This window comes from Haemorhous mexicanus, chromosome 8, assembly GCF_027477595.1.
Source record: "Haemorhous mexicanus isolate bHaeMex1 chromosome 8, bHaeMex1.pri, whole genome shotgun sequence".
In the NCBI taxonomy this organism is placed as follows: Eukaryota; Metazoa; Chordata; class Aves; order Passeriformes; family Fringillidae; genus Haemorhous; species Haemorhous mexicanus.
In genome coordinates, this window is record NC_082348.1 from 6,051,710 (window position 1) to 6,074,768 (window position 23,059).

Sequence of the window (23,059 nt, forward strand, 5' to 3'; positions counted from 1 at the left end):
AGTACAAATTGTTTCAAGAGTCATTTAGGCAGATTCATGGCAGAGTTCATCAGGGCTGTGAAGGTTATTATCCCTCATAATGGTGCAGCTCAGGGCTCCCACCTCCAGCTCAGGGCTTCCTAAAACTCCAAGCTGCCAGAAGTGCAAGGGGACACCAAAAACTCTCTATATTCTCCCCATTTTTACAGAGGATGACAGGCAGCCAGCATGGGCAGTGCTGGGAACAGGGGCAGCCACTGGGGCAATCTGGGCTGGCCCCTCCTGCTGCTCTCTTGGACTCATTTGACAGAAGGGAAAACCAAGGTTTGCTGAAGGTCAGTAAGAAACACGCCTTTACTCTCACACAGATCATCTCCTGGCCTTACACCAACAAAGAAACTACAAAGAAGCATTTCTGTGATTAATGTTTTCCAGCAATCAACCTGTCTGCTGGGACACCATTTGTCAGAAGTTGTGCCTGGGTTTGTGGTGTTCATCATTTTGTTTCCGCAGACCTCACATAAAGTCAGTGGGAATTCTTGCTGACTCAAACATTGGACCAGAGCCAGTGTATCCACAAAAAGAAGTGGTTATACAGCTTAAGGGAGGAAAAATTATCTAACTTCTTGGTCAAATGAGATTCCAGCTTGGATACAGAGCTTGATTACTGAAGGAGAAAAGAAAGAACAACGCGGTGAATTCTGACAGGCGTCATGAAATCGTGAAGTCCAAAAAACAGCCTGTACCATAACAAGGAATGTCATCTAAGGCTCTAAGTCTGGCTTTTCCTTTTACTGTCAGCAGAGGGTTCCTTTGGCTGAGTCATTATAAAAGCACTATTTTAGAAAAAAATAAAAAAAGTTTAGGTAACACCACTTTTCAAGAAACACACACAAATAGCAATTTTGCAGCTGATCAGTTTTGACACACCTGGCTATCAAAATGTTCAGCCTTCAATGAAAAACCTGTAGTTAGTTGAGAGAAGCTACCAAGAGCATGTCTTCAAGCTGACACTCCCAACAAGGATTTTAAAAGCACCTTGGCAGTACTGACTGTACCCATCACCCCCAGCCAACACCCACGAGACACATCTTACTCCACACACACACACAAGTGTCACTCACTTCTGCCAACTCATGTACATTTAACTTTGAAAAAATGCTAGAAAACCAAAATGGAAATTAATCTTAAATGTACACAAAACTGCTCCAGTGTCTTATAGTGGGAGCACTGACTAGTTATGTTCCTGTATGAGGTACTCAGAGGCACGAAAAGGGCCTGGCACTCAACTTGTATTAACTTCTGATATGAGTCAGACACCCAATTTTCCTTTGTGCAGTTGAAAAATCCACCCTCGTCTCTAATTCTTGTATTTGCATAGGAGTTGACATCTATTAAAACATCATTAGGTATGCAGTCAAAACAAGATAACACTTCAAAAAAATTACTGGTAGTCATGGTTAATTGCCTGTAAAATATTTCTTTAAAAACTCGGTAATTGGATTAAATATTTCAGATATCTCTTCCACAGATTTTGGGGTTGGATATTTACTAGGAGAGCCTCAGCTACTGGTATTTGCACCAGAAAGAATAGAAGGAAACTATAACACAGTAGTAGCCTGTGCTTTATGAGTAGTTCTGACTTAATTGCAAAATCAGAAGTAAAAGAGCTGAAGTGCCTACCAACTCAATATCTATTTACACTGTTGTTAAAAGGGTGATGTCTGTACATGTGAAACAATTTTGTTCCAAATCAAATAGAACAAAATCTTTACAGGAGACATAAATGATCATTCCAAAGTACTTTATGAAAAAGCTAGAAATAAGCACAATCTTGTTAAAAAGGATCACAGAAATCCAAACATGCAAAACATAAAATTATAAAAAAATAAAATAAAATTAATAGAGATTAGCCTTTATAACTTACCACAATAGTCAAGAAAAAGATGGGAAAGCTGGTTAGAATCAAGGCTAAGAAACAGATGAGGTTCCAAGAATATCAGGAGCTAAAGGAATGCTGCCAGCAATATGATTAAGTGCCTCCTGGGTCCTGTAGAGTCACCATTAGACAAGCTCATCCCATCCCTCTCTGACATTGAGTGATCCATTCCCTGCCCTGGATCGAACACTTCGGTTCCACTGTGCCCTGAAGGACACCCCAGTGGCCAGAACACACACAGATATCAGGTATTCCTGAGCACTGCCCTGACTGCAGCCTCTGCTCCATCCCAGGCACACACACATTTCTTCCTGGAAACCCCAGAAAGCCCTGCACCAAAAGCTTTTTTAAAATATATTTTATTCCTACCATTGTTTCTGATGCTTCCAAGAGCCTTGTCAGTGCACAAAGTGCAGCACTGGCAAGACACTGTGAGAGTTTCAGCACCACACTTCCTTCCCATCAGCAACAACTCTGAGCACAGAACTCTACTGCACTGTGAACATGGAGAATAAAAGGAGAAGAAAAGGTGAATTGGCAACAGATCAATAACCTGCCAAGAAATGTTCTGTTTCTTTAATAAGCCAGAAATATAAACTGATATCCAGAATAATATTTTGGTTTAAAACTGAGTGAGAGACAGGAGATTACATCAACTAAACAAAATACCAAAAATTTATCTGAGTGCTCCAACCCGCTGAAATTACTGCAGACAAACTGCCTATTTACCCAGAGGAAGCCAGCTATGGACATGAGTAAGTATTCTTTGTTAAAATGAAAATAGTATTTGGTCTCTTACAGGGAGATATAATACAGCAAAAAACTGCAAGTGTTTTCTCATCTATTCTTGAATCCCCTTATAAATGGAAAGGCCACTTAGCAAATAACAGAAATGGATGCAGCTGCAAAGTGAATGGAGATAAGTGGGGGGATGAGCAGCCACAGCTGTATCACACTGCTTAGTACATTAAGTCAAGGTAATCCCAAGGCTGGGATTTAAATATTATCTGCAGAAAAAGCAGTTCCAAGAACCACTCCAAGATGTAGTTTATCAGAGTTTTGTATGGCACTGTGAGTGCCCAAAACTGCCAAAAAAGGTGCCTGTCCAGCACTGAAGGGGATGACCATAAGCCAGCAGCCAAAGAATTACATGGACCTCTGAAACAAAGAAAGAAATCTGCTTGAAAAGTATTTCAAAAGGCATGATTTTTCTTCTTATAGCAGAGGAGAGAGAGCTGTGGGAGGCAGATGGCACAGGGCACAACATCCACATCATCTGTGGGAGAAGACCCCACCCACAACCAGGAGCTGGGATGGTGATGAGAAACTTTTGGGGATTCTAACTTGAAAGGTGTTTATAAAGGTTGATCAAACCTCTTGTACTGCAGCTCAGCTGGTGCATTACTGATACTGGCCCTGAACATACAGTTCACTGCTTGCTGGTTAATTACGTCCCATTAATAAATCAATGAAGCGCTTTGATCCTGATTTGATTCATGTTGGATTATTTGAGCAGCTCCTCACTGCAGCAGGAAGGTGTCACAGCCTTCCCTGCCTGTCTTTCTGACAAATTGAGAAACAATATGCTTCACAAAATTTGTACTCGCAAACGTTTTATCGCTAATTCAGCCCCTTGAAGGAAATTACTGATCAGTGTGAGGACTGACCAGGGAGAAAAGTATTTTAGAGGGAGCAAAATATCTTTGCATGAGCAAAAATAATGCCATGTTGACTTCAGGTAAGCCTGAACACTCTTCAGATACATAAAAGCCCACAGTGGTTTTGGGCAGCTGATGTGTTTTAATATCCAATTTATTATTTCTTCCATAAAAGAACTTATCTAAGAATAAGCAGAGACCTGACAAAACTATTAAAACCACAGATACTCTCTTCTGTCTCAGTTTGTTTATTGTCTTGTTTTCCCTCCAAAGCAGACAGGCACTCTCAGCAGCACAAAGAACACCTGGCAGGACACAGTGCAGGAGGACTCCTGCTACAACAGCAGCAGTTAGCAACTCCCAATTTGTTATGTTGGATTTCATTGTTCGTTTTCTCCTAAGCAATTCTGCTAAGCCTAAGTGAACTATATACCATTTACCAGAGTTTAACTCTCTGCTGACTGGTCCCCATAAACAGCATTTTTTGTCACAGCTATGAATTCAGAGAAATGGGAAAAACAATCCAAGGGAAAGTATTGTAAAAGAAAAGTGACAATTATATTTCCTTTTATTGATGACCCTGAGCACAGTAACGTGCTGGCAAACATCCTTCTCCCCACTCCATCAGAGCCTTCAGCACAGTGTGTTCTGCACAACCACTAACCTTCATTTCACCTTTTTTTTTTCCTCTTTCCCTGATGGATGCAAAGCTGCACAGGGACAGGACAGGTCCACACAAAAGCAGGCAGGAAACAAGGCTTGGCAGTGCAGGGGCAAGAGAGAGAAAAGAGATGGCAGCTCTAGGCCACTTTCACTCTTTCCCTTTCTTTCAAAGTATCAAGCAGCTAAGTGATTGCATTAAAATTAGGAAGGGTGCCCACCTGCCCTCAGTAGTTAATTTCCTTCCAAGGAGCCACTAAAGCCTTCTGGGAGAGATCCCTTTCTGGAAACAAGATCCACAGGAGTTTATATGCTGAGAAAGTGGAGCCCAACCTGAACAGAGAGAAGTTCCTGGCAAAGGTATTTCCTGGAAGGTAAATGTATTTATTCATTCTATGGCCCTTCTAGCTTCTGTTAAATTTATGAGCTTTTATGTTCTGTTATATTTTCAGCATTCAGCTCAAAAAACCTCAGTCACGGCACAGAACGAAGAAATCCCATAAAGTCAAAAAGCATAAAGTGAGATTTAACTGCCTCTTCCTAATTTTTTGTTTTCAGCTCTGAGATAAATCCTTGATGCAGACTGAATGTCTCACCTACTCTGCAGTAAGGGTGCACACCTGGGACATCCCCTGAAACTGCTGCACAGCTCCTGGCTCTCACCACAGCCCAGTCCAAACACATTCCAAGACCAGGGCCCAGAGATGCCAGGCATGTGCCAATTCCCTGGCCACCCCAGCAGGATCTCCACAGACAACAAAACCAGGATTTCTCCAGAGATCTACACTGCCTGTGCTGCTGCCACCCATAAATTCCCACGTGAGTTCTCTACCCAAGCATATCAGCTCTGTCTGATCTGTCTTCAGGAGCTGCAAAATGCTGAGCTCTAATATATGACAGCAAGGGGGTCTAAATCATTCCACTTTTGAGCTGTCACACACACACAAAGCTTTGGATGAGGCCAGACCAGTCTGCCAAACATAATCTGCCACAAAATCTTCTCAAATTAGGAAGGAAAAAAAAAAAAAAGAAAACAACCTACTTTATTCAGCTTTGAATAAAACTGAATAAAGTTTTTTTTTCTTCCCAAAACTGAGCCATACATTTCCCCAGAACAGAGCCCATTAACACAATTTCTAACAACCAGTAACATCACAGGTACCAGGCAGCTGTCACCACCATGCCTGTTAAAGTTTTACATTTTCACAGAAAAAAAGCTGGAACAGTACCCGGGGTTTGGTTTTGCATCAGAAGAATACAAGACTGAAACATAATTATTATACTTAGAAAAATTATACAGGAGCTACCCAGAAGTTATTTTATCTACAATCCCACCTGGTTTCCAACTGAAAGGAAATCATCCAGCTTTAAGAAAGAGACTCCAGGAAGGGTCACAATAACCTGAACAGGAGAAAATTAAGCTCTGAAAATTAGGCTTTAGAAGTTTGTCAATCTTCCTCCACGAGACCAAACTTCATCCTTCTTTACTCCCATAATTTTAGTCTAAACAACTGTGACAGTTGCAACGACTCCTTTGCCTACACCTGAAGCTATGCTTATTTTAAGAACTTCTATAAAATCCCTAGAGAAATGTATGTAGAATAAACTACTTTGGAATATACATATCACTTGGGTTGGAGGAGAAACAAGAAAACAATGTCAATATTTCATTTTAATATCACAAAGCAAAATTCAGAAACTCAATTCCTGCTCTTTGAAAGGAAGAAACTTGGAAAAGGAGTTTCAATTTCCAAAACCCCATTCTTATCCTCCTCATCACTTGCACATGGAATCATTTGATTTGCTGCTGTTATATGAGAAATTCTGCTACTCTCATTTCTGAACAGAATCACTGGAATACTGACTAGCTCTAAGATTTTAAACTGAAAGCATGTTTTAAACAAGACAGACTATATACAAGAGTAACCCAAAAGACTAGATTTTTTGGAGTTTTCCGATTTTTTTTTTTTAGAAGAACTTCTCATTTCTCTTGGTGCTGTGCACAGTCCAGTTCAGCTCCTTTCTCACTGACTGAGAATGAAGATGGGCCAAGAGCACCTCAGGTGTATGGTGCTAATGCAGTGAGGCTTTCAGTGCTGTGCAGCAAATAGGAAGCAAGGTTTGAATGTTCCTGACTCTCCTAATGTCACCCAGCAATAGAGATAATGGCATGAAATGCACAGTCCTCGAGGCTGGCAGAACAGATGGAGCCTTAACCTTTATGGGAGACTCTGGTTACACAGCTTGTGCATCTTAAATAATTTATAGGATCTGATCATATGGGAGCTTCAGCTGTGGAAACAGACGATGCTGAAACAAGATCTGATCCAATCTGTTCATTTGCCACTGTTCAAAACCTGGGAAAGGTGAACAGGTTGCCCTGGAGCCCATGGCACTTGCAGGCATGGGATTTCCAGCCCCATACACTTGTTTATTCCTGTTTATTGCTTTCAACACAACCCAGCATCAGTTTGTGGTACACCACATTTGCTCTACCTAACCAACTTTGATCCAATTCTGCTCTAAAACCAAGCAACTTCTCCTCTAATTACAGTTCAGGTGCACTGCAGGTGAAGATGCAAGTTAGGCAATCACTGCACATTATCAAACAAATGTTCAGGCAAAAAATGGCAGCTTGCTCTTAAGGTAGAATATTTACAAATGGGTACAGTGGTTCCACGGGATTGAAATGGTAAACAGGACCTCAAGTGCAGATTGAAGAATCTTTAGCCTGAGAGCAGCATTTGTGCTGGCCCCCAGGGTAGGCACAGGGACACGGAGGGCTGTGGATATGACACAGAGCAACCACATAAATGTGCACATTTGCACTTCCACAGAGCAACAGAGCAGGGAGAAGTGAGGGAGCAGCACTAGCACGTTACCCAAGTCAGAAATACACACAACAGCCCATTTTTAGTATGCCTTATCAAACAGCTGGGCCAGTCTGAAAGCTCCCCAAAACCATCTAGGAGAAGTATATTAAAGCAAACCAGCCCCAGTTCAGATGACTTTAAAATTCCAGGCTAAATTCAGCTTTATAAAAGCTGATTCATGAACAGACCAAATATTGCTGTTCTGGGATGCACAACAAAGAGTGGGGCAGATGGTCTGGGGTGGCAGCAGCTTCACTCATCTGATTTTAATCCATCACCACAACCCTGTCAGAGCCTCAGTCACGTGTGCTTCACTTAACTCACTTGCTGGGTTCACACAAGGCATCCAGAAAAAGCTCACTGAACAAGATGTACAGCTCAAATTTACTACTCAACCCTGCCAGCATTCCTGCTTTTTTAAACAAGTTTGGAGAAATAAATTCGCTCTTGGCTGCGAGAACCTCACCAGCTTTTCCATCCTAACTGCGTTTTAATCGGATCAGCCCTTAAACTTTTCAAAAAACAGTATTTAATGAAAACAAACAGATGTACAACTGCCCAACGTCACCGGGAGACTGTTAACATGTGTCATCACCAAGTTTTAATAGCAAAACTAAAAAAAAAACAAAGATTGAGAGTTTTGACAGGGAAATATGGTTGCTATAGAAGTCCAGCTTCCACAAGACAACACTCCAGCAGGGAGGAGTTCCCACGCACAGCCTGAGCAGGTGCCTGTGCCAGAGCTGGTGTGCACACCTCAGCCCCCCAGCTCCCACACCCCCTCCTGCCCTCCCACTGCTCACCCTCACAGCTGATTCAGGCTGCTGATTCAACAGAAAATCTTCCAAATATAGGGGGGAAACATAGCTTCCCTTAGATCAGGCTTCCAATTGACTCCTCTGGCAGCGTGATGTGACCTGATCCCCTGAGGAGTGGGGATGTGGGTGCAAAGCTCTGCCCAGGGCAGGACACATCTCCTTGTGGCAGCAGCTCTGTGCTGCTGCCTCCTGTATAAATACACCCACCTGAACAGGTTCCAAGTCACCAGCCAAGGCAGCTTCTCCAGACGATAATTCCACTTGCAGCACATTCAAAAATAGCCCCATACACATTATGATCCCTATTTCTAAATGAATAAAATGGTTTCTCCCTCTTCTTCCCACAGGAAAGCAAAGCAAAGAGCCCATTCTAAACTTTCTTCCCTTTTCTTAATGAAACTTTTATTGATTTTTCATCCTTGTGAATCATTGCCTTGGAGCAACTTCTTTTAGCCGCAGGTTCTCACATTTAATTTGTATGTAAGCTTAAGGGAAGGTTTATCAACAGAGTCTCCAGAAAGATACTAGAAGGGTTTTATGGAAAAGCTATGAAATTTTACATATGGCATTTACCAGCCCAGTTTAACAAGCACAAAAAAAAAATCTAGAATAATGCATGACATTAACAATCAGCAGATTCCTGTGACATCCTATGGCACCTCCATGCAGCTGTCAGTGCTCAAAGCAGACAGAAGTCAGGCTGAATAAATCTGTTCTGATAAAGAGTAAAATTAAAATACACCAGACATTCATTCAGATGTATGGATCTTCCACATGTTAACAGCTACCTAAAGATAAGGAGAACAGAACACTGAGTCTGTGTGTCCATAGCATAACAAGACAGTTTCTGGCACCAAAATGTGTATTTGAGTTGGGCATAAGGAAACTGCTAGGATTTGGAGAATAAATAAATGAAAAATCCATCAGCAATACATTAACAGACAAGACAGCTTTGCCAATACCAAAGACATAAAAAGGAACAAATCTCTGATAATTTATTCTAAAGCTAAAATTTTCCAGCTGCTTCAAGTGCTATTTACATGGGAAAAAACAACTAAAATGCTACAGACCTCTTAGCTCTCATTCATGCAAAATACATTCATTTTACTGATCTAGGGAGGGAACAAATTTATGGGCCAACAAGCAGCATCCAGGGTACAGTAATTCAAGGAACTATTACTCAGGTTTGTCTCTAAGAAAAGGAGGTATCCTTTTGCTTAAAAGTTAATCTTTTGCATTGTGAGTGATATTGTCTAAATAGCAAAGAAAAGTAGTGGCTAGAATTGGTTCCACAAGACCTGAAAATAAGGGTCTTTACAAAATATCTAGGCTTCTGGGGAAAAAAAAAAAAAGAAAAAAGTTATTAAGTCGAATCATCTGTCACTTTATCAGTCCAACACCTGTTATCTTTGAGAGATGAAGCAAAAGGAAAGTTTGATGGAAATCTTTTCCCCATTCTCTCATGCCTTTGCCCTGAAGTATCAACTCACTAGCACTGCCCTAATGATGACAACCCAATTGTCCTTAACTACTTCCCAAATTACCTGATCAAGGAAGGAATTCAATAGTGTTTCCCAGGTAGTATCCATTAATAGCCACAGGCAGAGATCTGTAAGAGAGCCTGCAGAGCACTGCCCACGCAGCTGGGAGTGAAGCAGAGGAGGGGGGAGAGAGAGACAGAGAAACCACTGCTGGTCACAGGAATGATCCTGAACAACAAACAGCCCCTCAGAGTCCCAGGCTGGGCTGTGCCAAGGGAGGAGAACTCCTTGAACTGCACAGCAACAAGCACAGGATGAAGGCAGATGAGATTACTTATGCAGGATGCTTATTCCACTGAAAGAGAAGTGGCAACACCAGCACCAGGAGCAAAAAGGGGATTTCATAAAGATAAACAGATTGAAAAAAAAAAATCTTGTTTGCTAATCATGACAATTAGGTCTTCTATTTCAAAAAGGTTTAAGAACTGTAAAAAGTTATTGGGATGAGGAAAGGTTAGGGAAATTTTTTAACTCTCACTAAGCAGGCCATACCAAAACACTGAGACTAAAAGAAAGAACATTTATAAAATCCTACATGAAGCAAACATGAAAAGGTTGCTCAGCTGCAAGATAACTGAGTAATGTAACCTTTCAAAGCAGCAGTGAAAAGTGATTAGACCATCCCTTGGATTGAAAGTGATTGATCATGCTGCTGGTATTGGAATTGAAGCTGACTATAATGCCTTTTATGTAATTGCTTTATTGAATGTAGCACAGCTTTATTTGGCAATATAGTCAGAACACTGTGAGTTTTACCAGTTCTTTAGCTCCTGATACACCACAGACACACAGTTACAATACATTTATCCCAATGACATTGGATTAAATGGCACATACTGAGGTTGCCTCCTGACCTTTCAGTTTAGGTCTACGGGGAATCTTCTGCCTGCAGAATCATCTAGTTGATTTGAGTACCAGCAGCTTTCCATCCTCTGCATCTGTTTGCTGGTTTATTCCATAAACTATATAAAAAAAAACCCTTAAATCTGATTTGGGACCCTGTGTGCTGTAATAATTAAATCATTCTGAAGATTTGAAAGCTGGCTCATCCATTAAAAAAAAAATCAATCAAGGACAAGTAAATCACAGTGAAGAAGAGTAAGTAAAACTTTCTTTTTTATATTGGAGCACATTGAAATATGCATGGGAAAGGCAGTGGGGGTGAGGAGTTGTTTGATTTTAACCTTTGTTTTTATCTAAAAAAAACAGCTTCAAAATTTAAATGTAACTGTATAGAATTACCTTTTCTCACCTGCTTTTCAATTTCCTTGATTTACTATCCCCTGGTATCACTCCCTGCTCTTTGAAGAGAGTCCTGGCAAAGGTCAGCAGTCAATTAACAATCAATAAATACCCAACATGAGAGTGACAATTTCGGGCTGCCTGAGCTCCCATTACTAAACCAAGCAACATGTTAGAAATCTCATAACAAAAGGCATAAAGTACTTTGGAGTGTTCTGAACATAAATATAATGCTACCTTTAAAGCACTAAGTATGAAAAATATCAAAGGAGGTATGTAATACCAAGTTTTATCATCTATTGCACACGTATATTGATTTAACAGAGACACGCTCACTTATCTACAAAGCAAAAAATTGGGTTTTAAGTACTGTACTTTGCAAGACCCTTAGGGCACAATAACATTACTGTCATCATTTACTCTGACTTGTCTGTCTCTCATTTGATCCATCCCCAGTCTTCTCAAAACATTGCACCTCTGTTTCTATTTCTGCCACCATGCCAGTGCCCTTGGCTGGCTGGCAACACTGTAATTATAAACGGCTGACATAAAACACAGGCAAAAATTAATGCACAAACACACACAGGCACTGACATCTAGGAAACATATTTAACACTCAGACACACGGATAATTTTCCCAGTGCTGTGCAGGCAAGGATGTACTCGGGGTTTGGGGAAGGCTGCTTTCAACACTTTCTCATGTTTAAAATTGTTTGGGGACAATCCTAAAAGCAAGATCATCTTGGCATTTTGCAGAGGAATGCAGAAGATAGAGGATTGGTATTTCCTTAAGAGGAAAGTGGGATCAATAACAGTTAAAAGTTTGGATAAACCCTCATTATCAGATTCCTACAAGTTCAAAACGAATCCAAGTGAGCCTCCTGTTAAATGCAGACACAACCTCCAATCTGCAGAATCACCAATTTCACACTAAGAACATTTTAAGTCAAGATACAGCTATACAGAGGTTATGAAATATTTAATGCCAATTGAAAAACAGATGTACTGAGTTAGTTTAACTGAAAATACTGAAGTTTAGATAAGTTATTCTACTGATACACCGTTTGCATTTAATACACAGAGCTGCAAACAGTTCACTGAAATTCATTTTCACTTCTGCTTGGATACAGCATTATTTTATTAATGCAACCAGGAATATTAAGGGAATGACAATAAAAACATGAGTGCTACCTTATGAGTTAATAACAGAACTTCCAGAAAGTTTCTGGTGTTTAATCCATAAAGCTTCCTTTTAATCTTTGTCTGTAAAAACTCTATTTCTGTACCCCATCCAGACAGCTGCTTCGAAACTCTGCAGCTAATGCCCACCAAAATCTACTGAATGCATAGAAAAATTAAAGTATAGAAATAATTTTTCTCTATCCAGTGTTTCCACTGCAAAGATCTCCAACAGATAGAAGAAAAGTGTTTACTTTGCTTAGAAGCAGATGAGTGATAGAAATGTAACTAATGGGTCAAAAGATGTTAAAGATGTCACAAGTACTGAAGTTTTCCCTTCAGCAGCTTCAAACCTGTGAAAGTTATGATTATAAATGTCACCATGTAGAGAAGTAAAACATGCCTCACATGTAGGTGGATATTTTTACACTACATTATTGAAATTTGAAGGTCTTTGGATCTCGGGGTGACAGAATAAACCCCAAAAGACACCAAACAGTGAAAAATTTCAGTTATTATTTCACAATAAACACCAGATGTCCCCTGGATTTAAGCACATGGGTGGCACGCCCAGTCATGCTTCATATTTCTGTTGACTTATTCAATGGGTCAAAAAAGTCCTGATAAAGACTTAAAGAAGTCCTACCTACCTTGCACATTTAATTTTTAAGCACATTGCAAATATAATGCTTTAAATGTCAGAATTTTTCAGAGGCATACAGCGTGAACTATTCTTGCAAATGAAGCGTAGGAACACCTTTAAAGCTGCTGTTGACTAAGCCAGGGAACACGAACCCTTCATTACCCCTTAATTCTGTTCAGGGTATAAACACAGCCCCGAGCTCGCTCGCAGGCACTTGGGCTGTGCTGGTGACATCAGCCCCTCCCCAAAGCTGCAAATCTGACAGTGCTGCTTTACAGAGCTGTGAAGAGCTTTTAAACAGATCCTGGGAAAATAATCCAACAACCAAGCAGCAAATGTGCTGCTCAAGGTAACTGAGGGAGGTTGCCTGGTCCTGTCCCTGGGATCAGCTGGGTACCACGGCGCACACGCTCTGCAGCGCGGGCTCCGCGTTGGAGGCGCTGGGCTGGCTCCTCTTTGAACATATGCCCTTTCAAGTGAAATTAATCACTCTCTTTATCACTCCTGCAGCATCTGGAGCCATAATCATTACCCAACTGCTGGGAAAGAAATGAAACCACTAATCGCACGGGGAGCAGGGCTTAGCGTTCAGAGCAGGAAAGTTTTTATTAAGTCCTCATTTGAAAAGTGATTTTTCATGGCTGGCCTTCCAGGACATGCCACACAAAAGCTGGATCTGCTTCAGCAACTGTCTACAACTCAGCCCCAGCACACAGAACCAATGTGTTTAGAACCACTATAATGAGGGTTTAACATGCTTTTCCAAACTTAGCTCTATAATCCTAAATCACTATTACACACAAGTACTACACGGAGACACAATCAACCAGGAGCTTTAAAAGGGCTCTGGAAGAAGGAACTACAGAATTCTGCAAAGAGGCTGAGACCAGACAGTGCCTCTGGAATCACACCCCGCTCTTGGATTGGCCTCAGCCCAGGCCAACTGAAGCTTCTGACATTCGAAACTCCTGCATTAAGTGGTTATTTCATCATATCTATCCACTGGCTGAGGGGGATTGAATTAAACAATGTCAAGACTATGGAAGTAACCTGGATTATCATGAAATATCCCTTCCAACTTCTCCATTTCGTGTTCCCAGCTTTTGCCATGCACATTTTTTGAAACTAAGAAAGAATGCAAAGAAATTATTTTTTTTCTTTTTGGAAAGAAAAATGAATAAAATTATAATGGCAGGACTATTCTCAAAAACAGCAGCAGAAGAAAAAAATAACTAGGAAATAAGGGTATCAGAGGGCAGACTTCCCAAAGCTCATGAAGAGTCCCTAGAAAGTGTTAGCAGCATAACTTGCGTACTGAGAACAACATGTGTTTTAGGGATTTCTAATACAATTTTGTGTTATTTTCACCCACAATTGTGCTCTACACAAGAGCTGAATGAGGAAGTGATTACCCTTATATACTGAAGCCATTCAACTAAGTGGCAAAGTAAAACCCTTAAGATATTCTTATTTAAAAAAAAAAACCTGCAGGGTTCTGAACAAGGGCAGCAGAGTAATTAAATCTAGTACTCCACTAAAACAGGCTGAAAATGTGATCATCCATTTTTAATGCTCCACCTATACATAACAACAGAAATCTTTCCAACAGCTGCATTCAATTAAAAGAAAATTAACCCCAAGGAAAAACTACAGAAATATCCCAATCTGTTTTTCTTGCCACTCACTGTGCTTCTTTTGTGACTGAAATATGTACAACAATACAATCCAACAAAGTTGAATGAAAAGTACCACAATTCCAATAATAAGCTATCTTTTTATTTTTTAAAATGAACTATTTAAAAGAAACCACTTTTGCAGATTTTCCCCTGTGACCCCCAGTTCTGTTCCCATAGTAACTGTTGAGGAAAGAAAAAGATGAGAAGCCTAACATACTTTTCCCAACACCAACAAAAAAACAGGAGAGAGCACCTTATTCTCAAAAACCATTATTCTCAAGAAGAGAAGAGGGACATTAAAAGATTAGTGTGACTCTCCTGTGTAATCTAGTTTAAACCACCACCTACTGAACATCTGATGCTGGTTGACAAAGATGTTTGCTAAAGCAGGCAGCCTTACTGTAAAAGGCCTGCTGAAATAGTTTTGCAAGCCCAACAATAACAAAACGACCAGGCACATGCTGCAAAAGCTCCCCCCTGAAGGCAGCCAGCCCACAGCCAGGCTCAGCACTCGCCTCTGCCAAGGAACTCCCACTCCAGGCACATCAAGTGTTAATTTCAGCATTTATTTCAGGGTTTTTACAGTTCCTCCTCTGCTTGCCTTTTTAGTTGGATTGGTACTCTGTCCTGCCCATACTGCTTGCCGGAGTGCTTTTCGAGGAAAATATAACAACCCAAGGATCCCTTCTTTAAGCAGGGCCACCAAGAACCTCCCTCTGCTGTCCACAGCTCCTCACAGGAAACCAGAGCTAATAAACAAGCCAAGTTCTACAGACAAGGAAAAAAGGCACCAGTTTAAGTATTTCTGTATCTCCAACCAGCATCCCAAACTTCCCCAGGAGCTATTCCAACATCTCTGATGTTGGCTGGCATTCTCTGTGCCACAGGTCCTTCATCCATGTCCCATGCATGGCACTTCCAGCCCAGTGGGATAAGGACAGGACCCAGGTGGGAGTGCCATGGGCTGCCCTGGCATTTATCCAACCCAAAAGCAGACCTCAAGCACCTATTTATCCAACCTCAGGCAGCTGGAGAAAAGACCAGGCTGGAAAATGATGTTCCACATAAGAAAGCTTCTCCTTCAGCTTTTATGGAACTCTTCTGGTGCACAATTGCCTTGTCCTCTGCCAAGCTCCCCAGTATTTCCTGGCTGAGGACACAAGGTCTCCAACTTTGGAATGCCTCACCCACCTAACCATGAATTGACCAACCCCTGCAAAGGGTCCTAAATCAAAGCAACAGGTGCATCCCCACAATCCCAAGACAAGCTGGATTCAGCTGTTGAGAAGATGAGACCAGATGATGATACCAATACCCTAAGTGGAATAAGTTGGGTGGAGCAGCAGAACCAAATGTAATAAAATTTTAAGATTCATGGAACAGAAGGGTGGAAATGTGGATAGGAAATTGTAGGAACAAAGAAGAAAGAAAACCAAATATTTATCAATCTGAAACAACTGCATTTCTGTCTGAAAAAAATGTGAGATTAGCTTTGAGGCCACCCTGAAAGCCTCTCAAATATCAGTGACTAATATCAGCACTAATAACCAGCATTTTAAATTTTGCTCCTAAGGAAATTTCGCAAAACAACTTGCTTTGAATCTTCAAATGTTATTGTTTTTTAATGTTTTGTAGAAATAGAAGCATAATTTATACTGTCTCATAAAATATTATTTGCAAGTAATTATTTTAGATAAATGTAGAACTAAAGTACTACTTTTTTATTTAAATCACTTTTTTAACAGCTACATAATGAAACAATGCCAACACATTAAAAACAACTACACTGCTTCAAATGAAACTGTTCATTACAAAAACTGTTCCTTTTTCAAAAATTACTCTGAGATATTTTAAGCCAGCCATCTATAATTCCAATTAAATACAGTAAAACATCAGTAGGCGAAATCTTAATTGAGATTTGATATAATTCTGAGGAGCAGTGCTAAGAAAAGGTTTCATTTGACCAACCAGTTCTTAGAAATAAGTTTACTCACAGAGGTCCAGAAGCTTGGTATCCTCAATTCATAAATGCATTAGCAGCAATGACCAAAAGAATTACTTAACCTAAAGAGTAGTCTGGCTCAGGAACAGAACCATAAAGTGACCATGAATAAAGTAAAGGTAAAAATAAGATTTCTCATTTCAGAACAACTTTTCATTATCAGGTTTATGGCAGTGTCCTGGTTATTTTGAGAACAGAACTTAATAGGTTTTTTAAAACTACTAACTGCTTCTGCTGTCAATACAACAAGACTGCAATCTATAACCCAGGAGCACCACTTCTGTTCCCTCTTAGCATAGTGAAGATCCTTTGAATCATACAAAGTTTGATTAAATGAAGGCCAAATTTCCACTTCAAAGTATCAGCATTTAAAACTCCATCCACCAAGGCAGTGTAAGAACAAGCCACAATTACAATGTTTACCACACAATGAGAAGTTTGGAAGCATCAGTCAGATACACCACAAACCTTCCAGACACCACACAAAGATCACTAAAAAACCATTTGTGCTTCATTCATGAGCTGTTGTCCCATCAAACAAAGAAACCCCTAATCACTCCTCATTTTGTTGAGCTTTTGGAAAACTTCACTTGTTGCAGAGCTATTTTTGAGTCTCCTTTCAGCAGGTTTGAGCTCTACTGTCCTTTGAAGACCTGGACTCCTTTTAACATTTGGTGTACATAAGTAAAAGCTCGTCTTTTAAGACATAAGGTCAAAGGCACTTCCAAACCAGCACTTGACCTTCATGAAATTACAATCTTGAGAAAGGGCATTTTATGGCAGTATTATCAGAGAACAAAAGGCCTTTTTCATCATAGCCAGGGCTGGCTCACGCACACTCACGGGTGGTTCAAAGGGTCCCCCACATTAGAAGTTGTTCTCTGAAAAGTTCATTTTGTCCCTTTTCCATTATGGATTGTTTCTGAAGAACGACTAAAGATCAAAACCCATCTGCTAACCCTATTTTAAGGGCAACTTTCAAATACAGGTAGTAACTCCAAAATTAAAGTTTTCGTATGTTCACCTCGGGCAGGAGTACTTATGGCTCACACACCTGGCTCCCAAAAGCCCAGGAGCTCCAGACGTTTAATGGTTTCTTCCTCAGGTAAAAATCTCTCTGCTGTGATCAGAATCATTACAAACCCATTTCCCAGTCTGATACCTCACTTTCAGTGCTCTTCCACTCATATCAGGGAGTATGTCCCTGCTGGGCTAAGTAGCCATCCTGATTCCATTTTTCTAGAGCAGGAAAACTCACTGGGACACAACATCTGGGTTTCTAACAATCCCTTTCTTCCCTTTCATAGTAGACAGAGGATTGTTTCCATGATAGTTAACATTTTACCATGATTAAAGAACCATTTTTCTAAAAATCAGCACATTTTCATCCTAGAAAAAACATTTTTACAATATTCCCCTCATTTAAAAATAAACCCATGTCATTGCTTTAGCTCTTGGAGCCTTTTTTGGGCTATGTCCCTTAGATCTTGCATTCTGTTTGTATTTTGGGGGAAACAGCACATGCCTGGGGTGTAGTTTATGGAGGAGCTGAAGACACCAGCAGTGAAGGGGAGCCTAACCTATCCATGAGCTGCAAAAAGAGTATCTGGAAAGAGACACTCCATCACCCTGTAATCCTAATTATCAGCCCCTTCCTGTAAAGTACTCAAAATAATAGCTCATTTCTCACACTTAATTCTGATTTTGGAGCTAAATTTTAGAGATTTTAGAAATTTTAGAGAGTCATCAAAAAAAAAAAAAAGAAAAGAAAAAACAACAAGAATTATGACGTGGACTCATTTATGTGTTACTATTCTATAGATAGTTTTAAAAGCCTGAATGGCCATCACTAAAACATAGGCATACTGGCATTGCAGAAGATCCAGGAACTCTCAGGACTACTCCAAGTGTTGGAGAAAATTAACATGGTGAAATATTCAAATTGCTAATTGGCAACTGCATTAAATACTATTCATTTGCAAGAATTTAAGTCCAATTAAATTTAGCAAGTGTAAGAAAATTCTTCAGCTATTTGATGTTGCTGAGTAATTTAGCTGATATGATTATTGTTTTCATGTTTAGTGGCCACTAAATGAGTATCTGACAGGAAATGTCTGGAACCCAGAAGACACAGGCTACAGATATTAATTTGTAACTTCTAGAAGCCAAAAGCTCAAAATAAATGGTTTTAAGACAGGTCACAAATAAGCAACATGAAAGTGATAGCCCTCTGAATAGCTGAGGGAAGAGTATGTATAAAACTACCTCACACTGCCAAGTTCTCATGTTTTAGAATTTCAGAGCCTGGGGTTTTTTTAGATGCAGTGATTTCAGTACTGTTGTGTTCCCCTAGACCAAGACCACCAAGCCCAGAATGAAAAATGTACAAGTCTTCATTAGACAGTGTCAAGGATTTAGCTGAAAGTAAAGTCTGTATTATAAACTGCAGCAATTATATGATTTTTTTTTTCCTTTTCCCCAGCCCCATCCATATTAAGGATGCCTCCTTGGATTTGTGTGTGCTAGGAAAATTTATTTCAGTACATATAAATTCATTTTCATAAAGTCAGAGCTTTCAGTAGCATAATCTTATTTAATTATAAAGCATGACATTTCAATAAGAAGTTGAATTTCTCCCCAGCAGGTAAGTAACTTGCCATGCTTACAACAGACAGTGCAAGATTTAAAAACAGAACAGATCATCCCCTTTCCCATTATGGACTGTTCATTTCTCATCAGATTGTTTTATTAAGAAAAAGGACAGCAGCTGCAGGTTTTATTTCTATTGGAAAGGATCTGCTCAGCTTTTATTTTAAATTTTACTTAATTTTAGGTTCACTCTGCTGTGCTTTTATTAACTTTTTATTATTTTGTATTGGGCACAAAAGACCTCAAACTATAGGATGATTTTTTTTACAATTATTATACAAGCCACAGGTCTCAATAGGTCAAGATCTCCATGATCTACATCCCAGAGATATTTTATTATTAATATCTTACCACAAGGAGTTATGGTAACCCTTCTACCTCTCCAGATCCATCTATTCCATTTAAGTCACCACCCCTCTCTTCTCAAAACACTTCCTTTTCATTTTCTGGAAGACACACCTTAGTGACTAAACATAGTGAAAAACCTTTTCAGTTAAGGTATGAAAATGCTTACAAAATCAAGCCACATATGCCACCCTGACAGAAGACTGCCATTTACTGCCCATTCTGTTATTTCTTAGGACAACTGCAAAAACACAAGATTCAGGATTTAGAAATGCTGATGCTTCACAACTACTGCAGGGGTTTCACAAATTATACTTAATGTCTCAGCAAAACAAAATGTTTTGGGTGAACAAACTATTCATTTCAATCTGGAACTAAACATTTGGGCCTTAGATGTAACTTTTATCTAACTTTCAACAAAATACTTCAATGGCAAAAAAATAAAGGGGGGGGTAATGTTTACAAATATTGGAGAAAAATCTTTTTTCCTCAGTTGGGACAATACATTTAACTGGAACTCACAAGGCATTTTCATCATTTGGAAAACATATCAGTCAAAGTTGTTTTCAACCTCATGCCACTCCATAAGCAGAGAAAGTACATCAAAATACTCTTAGGATTTAAAGTTTTTAAAGTGACTCTCAAGAGATCAGATATTTTTAATCCACTGTGGGAGTCACAAGAACTGACAATTTTCTTGTGCATCTGGAAGAGGAACCTTAACAACAATCCTATTGTGGGGCTTTCAGAGCATGGTGCCCACACAATCCTGGGCACCAAATCTTCTTAGCTCTAATTACATCTGCCCCAGATGCCTTTGAAGCATTGAAAGCTCCTTATTTTCAGCTGGAATCATCAAGTCAAATTAAAGTTTTATGATTTACAATGCACAGCCCTAATGACTGAAGAGAAGACAGACAGCACTGAAGGCTCTAATTTGTCTTTAAGAAAACAACTCTACCTTTCAAAGCTTGTTCAAAAATCATGTAAATAACAGTGACTTGGAGAAAAGAGAGTCATTGTTTATTTCCTCCTCATTTCACATGCTAGACAGTGTAAAGAAAAAGTCTTTAGAAATGCAATATCATGCTGTACTTTACCAGCCCTTCCCAGATTCCCATACCAGCAGCCAGGCAAGTTTGTGTTGATCCTATCAGAAGAACACGAGTTCTAGAAAAATTGCCTCATTATTTCACTAATTCAGTCTATTGCCGTCTACAGAAATGTAATTAAAAAATAAATAACCAAAACACCAAAGAACCTCTCCAAAACATAACAAAACAAAAAACAAAAAAAGAGGGAAATTATTTTTCCATCACATTTAATCGCTGTGTTGCTCAGTCTCAAAAGGCCAAACCTCAAAGGGGTCCTGGGCAATGAAACTCCTGGTTCAGTTGGGTATTTTTGATTAAGCACTTTAAGTAAACATTTCCCAAATTAACCAATCTTTCCCTTTCATTGAACATTCTCTGCTGTTGTGTTGTGCTACAAAACAAACATCTGATGCACCATGTTGGGTCCTGTGCAGCTGTATCACCCCACCTCCCACCCACCCACTCCAGCACCAGGACTCGTGGTGCTCCCAAAGCATCTTCACAGCTTTCCAACAACAGCTTTCCACACCTTGTGCACATTCCAGCACTGCATGTATCCAACCTGACTGAGGGACAGAAATAATTCACCCCATGCACCAATGGAATTACAAATAGACCAACAAAGAGCATGGACTTCTGACTCAGTTCATCCAGAGAGATGCTGGTGTGCCCCTTGCATACAAAAATTAAAAGAAAATCATTAAATATTTCAAAGAAATAGGATAATAATCCAGTAAATATACTCTTAGATGAAAAGCATTAAGGAGTCTAGAATTATGCTCTGGGTGTATAATTGCAACAGACATGTAGACTACTAATGTCAAACACAAATTAACTTTCCATTTTACAGAATTTAAAAAATTAGAACAGAAGACATTATCAGACTTTTAAAACTTATTATTGAACTAAAACAGAATGGAGAAAGGACAACCATGTCATCCTTTAATGCAGCAAATATCTAGTAGAGAAGCTAAAATCTTTTTCCTACCTGTTTTCCAGACAAACTGGTGACCTCTCCTGGCTTGCAGATCAGCTGTTTGCAACATTAAGAAAACAAACAAAAGGAAGGGCTTCCCCAGGCTCTGCCATGCCCAATGAGGAGAAACCCAGTTCTGTTGTAGAAGCATAATTCAGATAATTCAGTCTCTTGTATTCTTTGGTCCTAGAATTAACAAAAAACAAAAAACAAACAAAAAAAAAACACAGAAAGAGAAGGCTTGTTAAAATATTTAAACCACCAAGGCAACAGGCTCAGCCTAAGGGTAACCTGGTGGCCACTGCAGATTTGATGAGGACAAGTCTGTTATAGGTGCTTCACTTGAAAGGGAGAAAAGGAGGAGAAGAGAGAGAGGAAGGGCCAGCTGCCAGAGGAACTTCAGTCCCACCCTACAAAGCCACTGTAAATACTTCTAGAAGGCTCTTAGGGAGAAATCTGCCAGTGCCAATAAATAGCAAGGGACCCAGGGGCAGCGTGTGGTGGGTGCCTTCTTTTCTCTATTAGCTTTAGCAGGAATGTTATCATGATACAGGCAGAATAAACCAAAGTGAGAATGGATTCCATGTACAAAATTCAGCTCCAAATCCATGCCCTACATTTAAGATCCAGGCCTGGAAGTGTTTTAGCTCCTAACCCTGTGTAAACATGGGATGCACAAGAGCAACTCCAGAAATGCAGCAGGAAAAGCAGGGAAATGGAGGTTGCTTATTAGCACATAATGGAGCAGCTTGAGAGGGAAAACCAGACACTACACAGGCACTTCTGTGGAATTTGGGACACTCATACAAGTCCCTTTGGATCTTTGAGCTCCAGGTCAGTAACCAATTACTCCAGAGAGGTTTCTCTGACTAAGGGATTTTAATTAAGCTCCCCAACACTTCAGACAAATACCAGAGGCACATTGTGAATGAGACTGGAGTGGATCAAGTCCTGCTGCTGCAGCAGTTTTACACCACACAATTCATTAAGATAATCACTGAGTGGTGCTGGAAGCAAGGAGGAATGTTTCTCTGGGTCTCCCATACAAAGCAGGAGACCAGCTCCTAAATGCCAGCTTCAGCAAACACCCACATTGTTTATACTCTACAGAAAAGCTCCAAACAGCAGAGATTAAGAAACTCACACAATAAAATAAAATCTTAAAAATTCCTATTCAGTCCAGTAATTCCAATCTTTGTGTTCCTCATTCCACAAGATGACCAACTAGACACTTAGGCAGACTTTACATGAGTTTCAAGTTACTTTGGATTCATCCATATTCAGGTGGGAACAATTTAGAAATCTCAAAAAACATTCATGGTACTTCCACATCAAACAAGTTTCTGATGTAAATTTACATATTAATTTTTCTGATGCAACAGCTTTTGTATTTATACCATACTAAAATTCTCCCCATAGTTCTACTTATTAGTGATTAATCCTACTTTTATAGGTAAAAAAGTCACATCTGTACTTGCATAAGGATGGAGATAATACCTGTCTTCAAGATTTGTCTTCACGGGCATAATCTTGGTGATTTTCATTAAAATTATCAGTTATTAGAAGTTCAGTCCAGAAAATTCTATTACATTCCTAACCTTATGAAAAGCAACATTGTCATAGCACATAATACACAGCATCATTCTTGATAAGAAACTGAAGATAAATCTGGAAATTGTACACACTGAATATACAGTAGAGCTTTTAATTCCAGGCTGTATTCAAATTACTTTGAAACAGTTTCTATCATGATAAATTCATGCAATTACATTTAATCAGATATTG

General features: G+C 39.7%; 1 protein-coding gene across 1 annotated transcript in view; it reads right to left on the reverse strand.

The window, feature by feature from the left end:
• Nucleotides 1–23,059, reverse strand: part of THSD7B (thrombospondin type 1 domain containing 7B) — a 243,921-nt gene that overhangs the window by 220,389 nt on the left and 473 nt on the right. Inside the window, exon 2 of the mRNA XM_059852540.1 lies at nucleotides 21,287–21,460. Within this exon, the coding sequence (XP_059708523.1) occupies nucleotides 21,287–21,425 (139 nt within the window). The 5' untranslated portion in view covers nucleotides 21,426–21,460. The remainder of the gene's footprint in view (nucleotides 1–21,286; nucleotides 21,461–23,059) is intronic.